We start from the raw sequence: 13,802 nt of genomic DNA on the forward strand, positions 1-13,802 counted from the left end.
CAGGACAAATTTCTCACTTTGTTTCAGCGCGTTTTTCAATCTAGTCCTGAGCACAATTATTTATCTGAATCCCTCTTTCAATAAGTTTTATCATTTTCATGACAGAGAAGTCTACAAATAAACTTTATTCAAATCATACCAGTAGAACTTTATTCATTAAGTTACCGGTAACTTTCTGTCCCAAGAATCAAAACGTGTCACTTGATATGAGAAGTTCTGAAAACTTGGATTAGGCAGTAGTAATGTAAACAACAACAAGAGACTGCATTCACGTCAAATCAACTTGATTCAAATTAATTTTGCTTTTACTGTGTAAATTGGCTTTCAACTCCAAGAAGGCAGGCCAACAAGGTGTAAATGGTTCACTGTTTCATCCGCTTAGAGCAAATGTTACAATATCTTGCATTTTTAGCCTTAGGAATACTCACTTGCTGTGTTAAAGATGACATGAACCTCCAATGGAGAAAGCAACTTAATGCAAGTTAATATGATCAAATTTGGCAATTAAAGAGCACAAAATAAAATTCACATTACTGAACTGTTCATATTTCCAAGCACTGCATTTCTTAAAAACTATGTATTCTTAGATAATCAATTAATATTATAATGCATAGAACAGACAATTTTGCAGATAAGATTAAAATAGTTTTTTGGTTGAAAAATGCCTGATACAAAACTATTGAATAATAAAGTAAAATACCAATTATTAGTTTATTCCTAGAAATAGTAAAAGCTTAGTTAGTAATTTTGGATCTCCAGGCAAATTAAATTTTAAAACCAAAACAGTGAGTTGCCTAAATGGTGGAAGAAAGTCTTCAATAAAAATTGAGATTTGGAACAATCATAATGGTCTCCTTAGAAGTTCGATATAACAGACATCTTTGTTCTTTACATCCCCTGGCAATGGTGTGCTAACAGTCTTCCAAATAACAAAATAGTTCCTTTCATAAGCAGAAAGAATTTAAAAGTTAAAGAGAAGTCAATTTTTAAAGCTCAATCCACATTTACACATAGTACAGGTTTCTTAACCAATACTTGCAGTAAACCACTGTTACCCAGGAATGAAATTGATCATTTATGAATGTGATGAACAGTTAATGATGCTCAGGAAAAGCCTTTTGTTTTGAGCATGACGCATTTCAAAATTTCAATGAAAACATGCATTTTGTGGTATTTTCTTTCTGTGTTATAATTAGATTCCACTTACAAGGTTTGTGTCCACCAGTACTAGGTAAACTATGCTGAACCCAGCTGCCGCAGCACAGAGGCCCATTTTAGCATTACTTAAAAGGAGACTAATCCCAGAGCTGGACACACCCAGTGGAGTACACCAGTGTGAACTGGACCCAAGAGGAATCAATTTAAATAACAGCCTCTCCGATAGTTCTCCACCAGCACCATCAGCCACCTTTTATTTCCCCCACCTCAAATTTCATGACTCCACCCCCCACCTGCAATTTGCCAAATCAACCTCAATCCCTCTCACCAACAGCCCAGCACAAATCTTACCACAAGCCCTCAATCAAGCACAGATCATGATATTGCTATGCTCGCCCCTTGGATGATCATACATGTCCCTCCAATTCCCAATCTCACAAAACCAACCAGCTCCCCAGCCCTCCCTTTGACATGATAGCCTGGTCCCTGCATTTACAGGACCTCCTTAACTTATTCATAAAGGTAAAGTGAATGAAGGAAAGGCCTTTCTCCACATAACACTATTCCAGAGATCTCAGGCCCTTCATCCCATTCTCTACAGTTTTGCAATGGTAGTTCAACAACCAAGACAATTGTTCACACTGCCTCATTTAATGCACATTTTTTGGCATCTTTCAGCTTCTGAGCCCAAAGCTGCTCAAGGATTTTCTTCTGAGACCACCAAGGACATTCTTTTCATAATGGAACTGCTTCTTCTCATCTACCACAGTAACGTATTATCCTTCCAACCATTGTTTGCTTGCCCTTCCATGTTATCCAGAGTTCTGCAGATGGCTACCAGAACCAAATGAGATAATGCCAAAATCAATGGAGTACTAATGTTGAACCGTTGATTAAAAGAGGAGAAAGGGATCAATTGATTTGTACTAGCCTGTAAATCTAACTTCAAAAAATGGGCACATTATTGGATTCCTATGAGGGATAGTAAAATGCTTCATTTAGAATGGTACAGACTAATCATATATGGATTTGTTAAAGGAAGGTCTGACTTATTTAGTTGAATTTAGCGTAAGAAGGCAAAAGGAAAGTTTGATTAAGGCAGTGTATTTGATCTACTTTACATGGATTTAAGCAAAGTTTGTGAAAAGGTTCCACATAACAGTCTTTTTGAAAAGGAAACAGCAGATGGGATCAAAGAGAGAAGAGCAAATTATGTCAAAAACTGGCTCCTGGCAGAGAAAAAGAATGATCATGATCAACTCTGTTTCGGTGATTGGGAGACCAACACTTAAGAGTCTCCATGGGGCTCCTTACTTCCTTTGTTTCTGACCCGTATAATAATGCTTCATTTTAAATACAGGCTTAGTGATAAGGATGCTTTCAGTTGATCAAGGCCGCAAGTGTGTGATTCAAATGGCACATCTCCAAGAAACTACTGCTCATTAAGTTGTCTCAACAGTAAGTTCAAAAGTAGAAAAGCTTTGTATTCCTTGCATCAAAAGCTTAGAAGCAGAATGGAAATAGCATTTGATTGCCCACTAAGTTTAATTGACTGGAAAATTATGCATTACCTGCAAGTGAATTTCCAATATTAACTTTTCCAAATTGATTTCTGACCACTAAAACAGCAAATCAAAGGGTAACCACAACACTTTTGAAGTAATGAAGTCCAAAATAATACAAACATTTTTTTTGGGTGGGGTTCTCATAAAACATTTTTCTTGCACTGATGAACACAAAAAGCTTGCCTCTTATTGATGTTTCACCACGACTCCATACAGTAGATCATGCACATATTTTTACTCTTTGATAATTAGCATGATATTTTTTGTAAATCTGTCATTTTGAACATTTAGAATCACAATTGATTATATATGGCAACGTCCTGCTTGGCAGAGGGGTTTGAACAATGTAATGTCATCTTTTGACATGGTTTTAAAGGGGTGAGGTAGAATAACGAGCCCTTCCAAAGAAAGGGCTGGAAAAAAATGTGCAGACATAAAACACACTTTCTGGTTTAGCCACCTATCAAATGTGCAAAAGACTATGAGAATTAGATTTAGAATCAGATTTATTATGACATGAAATCTGTTGTTTAATACTGGCAATCTTTCTGAATGTCCCTGTTATTTAGAAGCAACTTAAAAACTAGACAAGGTTTAAAATAAAAATCAAACAGACTAAAAAAAATTGAAAATAATATGTCTCAGGCTATAAACAGGTTAGAATTCTTAAAACTAATTAAAAATGTACAAATAAGTTCACTTCACTGGAGTAAGGTACAATGGACTATCCTTCACCCATTACAGGGGCAGAAGGGTAGAAAACATGCCATATTGTGATTTTCACTAAGTCAAAGCTGCATCAGGATCACAAGTGTCAAGAAATACAGGTGGGGAAAAAAATTAAAGCTTTGTTTACTTCCCCCTCGCGCTCCAACACTCACACGTAAATTCTGTCGCAGCAAACTTTATGCTACATCTCAAATATTTATTTATATTTAAACAATACAGTGCAGAATGGGCTCTTCCAAACCTTCAAGACGCACCACCCCTGCACCCCCCCCCCCCAATAACCCTGATTGAACCTAACCTAATCACAGGACAATTTACAATATCCAATTAACATATCCAGTACGTCTTCGGACTGTGGCAGGAAACCGGAGCATCCAATGAAAACCCATGCATTCCACAGGGAAGATGTGAAGAGATTTCTTACAGACGGCGCTGGTATTGAACTCTAACACCCTGAGCTGTAATAATGTTGCACTAACAGCTACACCACTGTGCCTAGCATTGGAGGGAGTGATTTGTTCATTCTACAATGGCAAATTTCCGTAACCTCAAGCGCCATAACACAGTGGTTGCCTCTATATCATAAAGCATTTACCTCAAACAATCACAGCCATTCCTCTTCATAGAATTGAAAAGCTCACTGATCCAGCGACAAGACTAACCTGGCACAGTACAATAGGCAGATTCCTTAGCATAAATATCTACATAATTCCTTAAGTGCTTCATCACTGAACTCAATTGGCAGTGGAGAAAATACCAGAAAAGAAGGTCCAGCAAATTAAGGACAAGATTGTTTTTTTCCAAGATGTTCCACTCTTACCAATTTCAGTGCAACTTCACCTGGTGTATTTTCAGTTCGCACATTGTAAATCCAATCAGGATATAACTTTCTACAAACAATTTGAATTCTACCTAACACAATGAGAGGATGATACTTTGACAAAAGTATATGTCAGCTAAAAAAGTGCTATCTTCCTGAAGATATCCTCACCTAATGAATTAAATTAGTCTTTTAGTTCATTACTTAAAAGGGGCAAAAATACACCTGTATATGTTCAGTGATTCTGGGGGTAAAGAGGAATTCCACATAAAATGCTCTACTGAATACTTATCAGGAAATATGCTCTCTTTACACAAGCTGGTTGCCTCCCCGCAAGCAAAAAAAAAACATCAGGTAATTACCCAAAAACAAATCCTGCACATATTGAAAATGGAGCAGTACCACCTCAGCCACAAACTGTTCCAGCTGCTGCCATCTGGGAAGCGGTACCGCAGCACAAAAGCCAGGACCAACAGGCTCCAGGACAGCTTCTTCCACCGGACCACCAGACTGATTAATTCATGCTGATACAATTGTATTTCTATGTTATACTGATTGTCCTGTTGTACATACTATTTATTACAAATTACTATAAATTGCACGTTTAGACAGAGACATAATGTGGAGACACATCCTCCTCATGTATGTGAAGGATGCAAGTAATAGTCAATTCAGTAAGTACTATACTCATACTGCTCAATACGTCACCAGAAACTGCCTTAATATAAACAAAATATCCACTTGAAAAAAAGCAGTTGAACAAGGTAAAAACACCAGAAACTAGCTCAACATCAATTTATAAATCTATGTGCAAGTACAACCAAAGTGTTTATTATCTTATTGAGTTCTACATTTCCTCTATAAACTGAAGAAAATGTTCTATTTCATAGTGCACATGATATTACAAACAAGACAGTTAACAAAATATATGGCTGTGTCAATTTAAATTCTTCTCTTCACCTGTGTAGACAAAAGAAAGTTAATATGAGAACATAGATGAACCTTGGTGTAAATTAAGATCATATTGGTCACTTACCCCTGCATTCTTCTGCAGGATAATATTCTGCTAGTTTGCTGCTCATGAGGAAATATAAAGATCCAGTTTATAATTTCTGACTTCCTTCATGCTTATGAAAGTCAAAACAGTGTTTTTACTACATAACCAAAAAGGGTGCCTTGGGACTTCAACTGGAATTTGACAATAATGGTAAATGAAAACTTTTTCAAAAAACTAAAGATCAATGAAATCCTAAAATGATTTCACATTCTGGAAGAAGCTTTATTGGTGAAATAGTGCCACAAATATTTGCAATAATGTGTCATAAGATTTCACCTCCTGATATTCAAATCAGGTGAACTCTTTAAGGAGATCATGACAGGGAATTCCTTCATTCAGAGGGTGGTGGGAGTGTGGAACGAGCTGCCAGCAGAAGTGGTGCATGCGGATTTGATTTCAACATTTAAGAGAAGCTTGGATAGGTACGCGGATGGGAAAGGTATGAGGGCTAGAGTCGGGATGCAGGTTGATGGGACTAGGCAGATTAACAGTTCAGCATGGACTCAATGGGCTGAAAGGCCTGTTTCTGTGTTGTAGTGTTCTATGACTCTACAACTCTAAATTAAATTGGTATCTCATTTATTTTTAAACTGATTAATCCCTTCACTAAAACAGTAGAGAGATGTGTCTTTTGCATCCTTATTGCACTGGCAATGTAACTCACTGCTAAACAACTATGTTCCAATTAACAAATGAAAATAAAATGTATAGTAAAAATAATTATTACCCTGCATTCACCAATTACACAACGAATTTTGTAGGAAGACCATTGATGAAGTAGGCTAAAGGTTATATTAAGGAGGTCATAAATTATTCTAAGGAGCAAAGTGTATTTAGCGTAGCAGCAAAAGTAGGAGAAATGCAATTGCTGAGAATGTAAGTATTTCTGAAATTAATGTAGTTCTTATTTTTCCCCAATAGAAATAGCAACATCCTGTGAGCATGATTTTCTTCTGAAAAAGTTCATGTTCTGAAAGAACATACAAAATTTCATGTAGCTCATTATATAATAACCATTAGAAAACTCTAAATTTATATAACTCAATAACAGGAAGCTTATATTTCTCCCAGAAATCTAGCACAGGTCTAACCATAGGTAGAGCAGGAGATATTACTGGTCTCTTCCACAAAGGAAATATTATTTTACCACATGAGGAGTTGGAAGTCAAAAAAAATCATGAAGTCCTTATAAAGTTGCCGTTAACAACTTATTTCATGACTTTGTAGTATAATGACACAATATTCTAAAAGTTCATTTGAATATTGGTGTTGCCAGTCTTATTAAAGAGCGATGCTTTGCTTGTGCACATCATTGAACTAATATAAGACCTTAAGTCCATAAGATATAGGAGCATCCAGATATTTGGCCCATTGAGTCTTCTCCGCAGTTTCACCAAGGCTGATCCAATGTTCCTCTCAGCCCCAATCTCCTATCATCTCCCATATCCCTTCAAGCTCTGACCAATCAAGAATCTATCTCATAATGGCTGTTGGCCATATTTCTGGCCATAACATACAACATTCTTAACGTTGAATTTGATTTTGTAGGAGTTAAACAATTCTAAAACAGACTGTGTGCACTTACCATATATTCCATATTAGACGCTCTTGGTGACACTTGACTTCTCAGTTTATTATGCAGATCCAAGATTATTTGTCTATCATTATCTGTGATAGATCTCTTTGCTCTTCTGGAATTCCTCGGGGGTTCATGTGAATGCGTATAATTTGACTTGAGCAGATCTAAAATACCAGCCGCTTTATGGTCTGTTTCCGCTGCCAAGCGTTCTTCGCGATCTTGTAAAAACTTTGCCAGCATTGCATCCAGTTCTGAAGTAACATTGGGGAGCATCATCGCCGCGGCGACTTGTGCAATAAACAGTAGGGCAGTCAGCCTCACCCATTCCCATTCTGCACCCTTCATGATGGAACGCACTGGGATTATCTCCAAGGAAGTCGGGACCTGTCCAATTGTGAGGCTGCAATGAGAAGAGCGCGCTATCTGCAGGTTAGAGAGCTCCGTGCATCAGTTTTAACCGAATAAAAGCAAGTCAGCGGGCCAATGCAGGGAGGAAAGTGTGCCGCTCGCGTTGTCATGGATACGTTCTAGGACGCCAGTAAATGCAGCCTCTACGGACATTGAATGCCGTTATTTTTTTTTAACTAAAAGCACAAAAGCGGGAAAATCAAGTTCACGTACACCTTGAGCTAGGTCCTGGTTGTCAGTTTGCCTGGGAGGCCGATCCACTGACCGGCCAGGAGCAGCTCAGGTCCGCGACCAGCCGCATCCCCGAGGACCGGTGAACAGACCGGCGGGGAGGGAGAGCAGAGCAGCGCCCGATGCCCGCGGAGAGCTGGCGATGGGGCGAGTGTGTCCGGACACTTACCTTCACCGTCCTCACAGCTCGGGATGATGTGGAAGAGAGCAAGCCGTCGGGATTTGGTGGTGTTGTTACTGGTAAAAGTCTGCTGGACCCGGGATGCTGGTGCTGCTACCACCGCGGCTACTCTGCCGGCGCTGCGGGAGCGGTCTGGCGGCGGCGCCTTTATCCGGAGCCGAGTGACGTGTCGACCCGGGCCGGCACCGCGCCGTCCTCGGGCAGCGCACAGGGCGGCGGTCCAGACGTGGGGTGGGCCAGCGGGGGCTGAGTGGAGGGGCAATCCAATTGAAAAAGGGACAATCCAGTCTCAGCCAGGCGGGAGTAGCCTCTGCAATTCACGATATGAAAAGACCCATTTAGGGGAGAGGAAAAGTTCAAGGAAAGGGGAACTCCGCAAAGAAGTTGTAAACTACCGAAAGGGATCATCCAGGACAAGAAATTGCATGGGGGGGGGGCAGCCTGTAGAGAGGGCAAGCGGACAAACTCAGAAGGCAGTACTTCTAAATGAGGGTAGACTGTGGACAATTTCCCCAGAATAGACGTTGATCAACATTAATCTGGGGGGGGGGGCATTCAGAGAGGGGGATGTAAATGAGGCTCAGGGAAAATAGAACAAAGAGCGAACTAATAATAAAAAAATAAGTCGAGAGAAAATAAAACTACAGGAATTTGGAAATTTCAGGATTAGGTAGCACAAAGGCGCACGACTGACAAGAAGAACAGGCCAGAACTAACAATGGAAAAAGAGAAAGATCTGGTACAATACTCTCGAAAGTGTTGGGGGGGGGGGGGCGGGAAGCGTTTAAAAGAAACAATTTGGCCGGCAGGACATAATGTAGTGAATTATTGCATGGGTAGCTGACTAGTCTTATTCAAAAAGATAGGGAAAAATCGATAAGATGGCAAACCAATGGTAATTTAAATGCTCAGAGTTTAAATCAGTAAAGAGGAACAGTTCGAAGAAAACTGTAGGGAAGCAATATCAACTGAGGGTTCGCTGAGTAAAGGCAATTGTTCGGAAGAGCAAACTGTGGAGACCAAAGATGGAGTAATGCAAAGCGGGGAGCAGATGACAGCTATCCAGAGAATGGAGTCAGCAGAGAGAAACGAAAGAGAACAGTTTGTAAAATGGAATAATCTGGAGAAGTTTGCAGCAGAGAGACAATGCAGAAAAGGTGGAGTGGGTGGGATTCAGATTTTGATGCATTTACTTCAGAAGCAGATTGCTAATTTCTCCCAGCGCAAGATCACATTTCCATTACAACCAGATTACCTGTCTAATACCTCATTCACATTTTCAGAACCACCTAAGATGTTATTTTGTCAAATAGTACTGTTATTTTTTTTTCAGGATTGAGTCATCATCGGAAAAGCCAACACATTTTACCTATTCCTAATTGCATTTGAACTGACAGGTTTGCTGGTCATTTCAGAGAGTACCTAAAAGTCAACCACCTTGCTGGTTCTAGAGTTACGGATATGCTAGACCAGATAACAATGGCAAAATTACTCCATTGAATAATATTAGTAAACTAGATAGTTTTTTTTAATGACAATTCACTGTTTCCTAATTATTTGAAAGCAAATCGCAGGAACCAACCACCTCTTGATGGTCTTTGCCCATACTTTTCAATGCCTCAGCAAAGAAATCAGCATGATCACAGACCCCACCCACATTAGACACTCTCTCTTCTCCCCTTTCCCAAATGACAGAAAATACAACAGTCTGAAAACACAAAACACAAAACCAGCCTGAGTACAGCTTCTATCCCACCGTTATCAGATCCTTGAACAGACCTCTTGTATGATAAGATGGATTCTTGGCCTTGTATCTTGTACTTCATCATTTACCTGCAACGCATTCTTTCAGTAGCCTTAATACTCTATTCTGCATTGTTATTCTTTTACCTAGCTCAATACCCTGTAATGATTTGACCCGTATAAACAGTATGCAAGACAAGCTTTACAATATGTTGGTACTTGAGACAGTAATAAACCAACACCAATAAGCCAATACAGTACTGGGTCTTCAAGTGGAAATGCTGCAACTGTGCTAAATCATACACAAAATGATTTTGCGTGCTTTTTACACATAAACATTGGTAAAATGAGGCAATTATTAGGGAGATTAAGAGACCACTTCACTGAGCACTATGCTCAGTCCACCAGAAAAAGTGGGATCTCCCAGTGGCTGATCATTTTAATTCTACTTCCCATTCCCATTCCGCCGTGTCAGTCGATGGAATCCTCCACTGTCGCGATAAGGCCTCACTCAGGTTGCAGGAGCAACACCTTATATTCCATCTGGGTAGCTCCAACCTGGTGGCATGAACATTGGTTTCTCGAACTTCTGGTAATGCCCCTCATCTCCAACCCCCCCCCCTCCAAAATTCCCCATTCACATTTCCCTCACTCATCTTATTCCCTTACCTGCTCATCGCCTCCCTCTGGTGCTCCTCCCCCTTTTCTTCCTTCCATAGCCTTCTGTCCTCTCCTATCAGATACCCCCTTCCCCAGCCAGCCCTGTATCTCTTTCACCAATGCTCCCTTCTCCAGCTCTTTGCTTCACCCTCCCCCTCCAGATTTCACCTATCACCTTTTACTTCTTCCTTCCCTCCCCCAACTTTCTTAATCGGACTCCTCATCTTTTTTCCCTCCAGTCCCGATGAAGCCCGAAACATTGACTGTTCTTTTTTTTCCATAGATGCTGCCTGGCCTGCTGAGTTCTTCCACCATTTTCTCTGTGTGTTGCTTGGATTTCCAGCAGATTTTCTCTTGTTTGCTATTATATATTAATCCTGCAGAGTGAATGGGTAGAAATGGATAGGACAAGGGAATTTCTTGAGTGACACCAGGGTTGTCCAAGTGATTTCAATCGCAATGGAATCACCAGGTTAATAGATTAATAAGACAAGATGGAGTGAAAACAAAGGGACGCATTAATACTGTGAAATGCAGGTCAAAACTGTTACTGAGACCAGAAGGCAAAAACAGAATGTTGAAAAGACCAGCAAGACAGGCAGTGTCTGTGCAGAGAGAAAACCTGAATTAATATTACAGATGGATAATCTTATTAAAAAGTGCCTATTATGATACAAGTAGAATTTATGAGATACCTGAAATTGTTAAATTTGATGTTGAAAAGATGTCCAGATGGACGATCAGGTTCTGCTTATCTTCCATCAGGGTGTTTCATGATTTCCAACATTTGCTGTTTTTCATTTGATTTTCATTCTTTGGGGTCAAGATGATGGCTTCTAGTGAATGGATCAATGGTGGGAAGTTAAGAGTCTGACGGAGCGTTTGTGAATGTGGAGTTAATGTGGCAGAAATCTGTCTCCAGAGTTGGAGCAGCAAGTGGGGTGGCCAGAAACAAAAGATAATGTGTTATAAACACAGGGTTGAAGGAAACTGCTGAGGAAGTCACAGCAATCCCGTTGCAGGGTCTCAGACTGAAATGTTAACAAGCACCCATCATATTCACAGATGCTGCTTGACCTGTTGAGTTCTTCTGGGATTCTGTTTGTGTTCCAGATTCCAACATCTGCAGCGTCTTTGTCTTCAAGTCACAGCATTGTTAGGGTAACATCTAGACCACTGCAAATATATAAAATTGTATCTCATTTTACCTGTTTTCCTATCCAGTGAAAGCAATATTGTTGAATTAATTTATTTAATTATATATATTAAAGAATTTATATTATTTGCCCACTATCTATAGTTTAATGGTCAATACGTGGAACTGGGTGAAAGACCAGCCTTGGAAACAATGGACTGCAAGCAGTCCTTGACAACCCTTGTCCTCCCATAGATGCTCCTGAACTGAGGACACTGTTAAGAGTCAACACACACAAAATGCTGGAGGAGCTTAGCAGGTCGGGCAGCATCTATGAAGAGCAGTAAACAGTTGACATTTTGGGCTGAGACCCTTCATCAGGACTGGAAAAGAAGGGGGAATGAAGCCAGAATAAGAAGATTGGTGGAGGAGGAGGAGTACAAACTGGCAGGTGATGGGTGAAACTAGGTGAGGGGAAGGCTGGTGGCTAGGGGATGGGGTGATGAAGAAGCTATGAGAGAACTGGTGAAAGAGAGAAATGTACAGTGACAGGAGTTTCATGGGGACACAAGAGACTACAGATGCTGGAATCTAGTGTAAAAAAAACAAACTACTGAAGATGTTTTGGCAGCACTTGTAGAGACAAAGAAGTGATCAACACTTTGAGTCAAGAGTGCATCTGGACTGAGGGTGTAGAGGGAAGATAGATTGCTACCGTTACTGAATAGGGAATCGGGATTGTCTTCACTGGTAGCACAACCAAATGAATGAGAGATCGTCCTACTTCACTCTCAGCCCTGATTCAGGATTCAAACCTGAAAAGTCAACAATTTCTTTGCACTCTGCTTGATCTCATAAGTTCCTCCAGCAACCTGTTTTTTTGTAGTAATTTCATGGCGTCAAGCCTAGGGGTCTTTGCTGATTCTACTGTAACCCTTCTATCAGTGCCTATCTCTATTCTGCCAACTAGACTGTTGCTCCTGCTTCTAAGAAGACGCAGCCTGAAGCCGGATCTTTCAGTCCCCAGAGTTTCTTGAAGTTGTCCTGTAGAGTCAAGTGAAGTCTCCTTCATTAAAACTCAACAGCCCTCTACCAATGTTGCTGCAGCAAAAGGCTAGTTCTCTATAGAAGCTTTAAGAAGGATAAAGGCACACAGAAGGCAGGCTGTATGGGGAAACACTAGGGTGATATGTTGGTATTTGTACCATTTTTTCAAGGGTTTGTGGGTTGATTGTGTCCAAATAAAACAAGCTGGATGGCAGTTTTCCATAACACAAAGCCGCAGCATCTGTGCATGCGTCAGGAAACAAGGTGAATAAAAGGGCACAAGAAACAGCAGATTCTGGAAATCTGCAGCAAAGTACAAATGAGCTGGAGGAGGAACTCAACAGATCAGGCATAGTCTATGTGGGGAAATGAACATTTGACTTTTCAGGTCAAGACAATTTTGTGTTTATTTACCAACTATTTTTTCACATAAATTTTATTCCACATTGCAATTTTTTTTGGGTAGCAATTTGTGGATTCTGTAATGGGGAATTTCCATAACCCGAACAGCCCTGACGTGAGAGTTGTCTGTATGGTTTTGGATATGGCTTAATCTTTAATATTTGTCTGGAATATTGATTTTGCCGGCACTTATTTTGGTAATCTGGTCAATTGGACATTGTACTGGTCTGCGTCAGAGGGAAAGCGAGATGCGGAATGCGGAATCGGAATTGTATTCTTTGGCAACACAGCCGAATCAACAGGCAACAGACAGCAGGACAGGAAAGGAGCTGTCTCAGTTCTTTCATTCATTTTCAGGGTCATGACTACAATGGTGAGACCAGCGATTACTCTTAATCCCTAATTGCCCTTGAGAAATCGGTGGTGAGCTGTCTCTTGAATTTCTGCAATCTTCCTGGCGAAAGTACCCCTACAGTGGGTTTTTCTTCGAGTCAGGATGATAAGTGACTTAGAGGGCAATCTCCACAGGTTCCTTTGTCCATGAGGGTTTGTGAAGCATGGTCAGAGTAGCCTGGGTGATCATCTCTAGCAGAGCATCTCTAACATCTCCTCCAACATTGCCTTTCTGCCTTCTGTTCCTCTTCCACTTCCTCCACTTCTTGCTTCTACTATGCAGCTGCTTTACTGTATAGCTGGCGGTAAAGTCTGAACGTTTATTACTATGAGGATGTGAAGCATACCACAAATCCTAAATCTAGTCTAGAACATAGAATAGTACAGCACATTACAGGCCCTTCAGCCCACAATGTTGTGCTGACCCTCAAACCCTGCCTCACATATAATCCCCCCCACCTTAAATTCCTCCATATACTTGTCTAGTAGTCTCTTAAATCTCACTAGTGTATCTGCCTCCACCACTGACTCAGACAGTGCATTCCACGCACCAACCACTCTCTGAGTGAAAAACCTTCCTCTAATATCTCCCTTGAACTTCCCTCCTCTTAACTTAAAGCCATGTCCTCTTGTACTGAGCAGTGGTGCCCTGGGGAAGAGGCTCTGGCTGTCCACTCTGTCTATTCCTCATAAT

At 40.5% G+C, this 13,802-nt stretch overlaps 1 protein-coding gene and 1 long non-coding RNA gene across 2 annotated transcripts in view; one reads left to right on the plus strand and one right to left on the minus strand.

The window, feature by feature from the left end:
- Positions 1–8,060, minus strand: part of LOC140725162 (cysteine-rich secretory protein LCCL domain-containing 1-like) — a 44,403-nt gene extending 36,343 nt beyond the window's left edge. Inside the window, exons 1-2 of the mRNA XM_073040257.1 lie at positions 7,717–8,060; positions 6,915–7,308 (exon numbers count right to left, since the gene is read on the minus strand). Of these exons, the coding sequence (XP_072896358.1) occupies positions 6,915–7,253 (339 nt within the window). The 5' untranslated portion in view covers positions 7,254–7,308; positions 7,717–8,060. The remainder of the gene's footprint in view (positions 1–6,914; positions 7,309–7,716) is intronic.
- The window catches only part of LOC140725175 (uncharacterized), a 57,745-nt gene continuing 51,141 nt past the window's right edge, over positions 7,199–13,802 (plus strand). Inside the window, exon 1 of the long non-coding RNA XR_012098286.1 lies at positions 7,199–7,337. This is a non-coding gene — a long non-coding RNA (uncharacterized lncRNA). The remainder of the gene's footprint in view (positions 7,338–13,802) is intronic.

Source organism: Hemitrygon akajei, chromosome 1 (genome assembly GCF_048418815.1).
Source record: "Hemitrygon akajei chromosome 1, sHemAka1.3, whole genome shotgun sequence".
Taxonomy (NCBI): Eukaryota; Metazoa; Chordata; class Chondrichthyes; order Myliobatiformes; family Dasyatidae; genus Hemitrygon; species Hemitrygon akajei.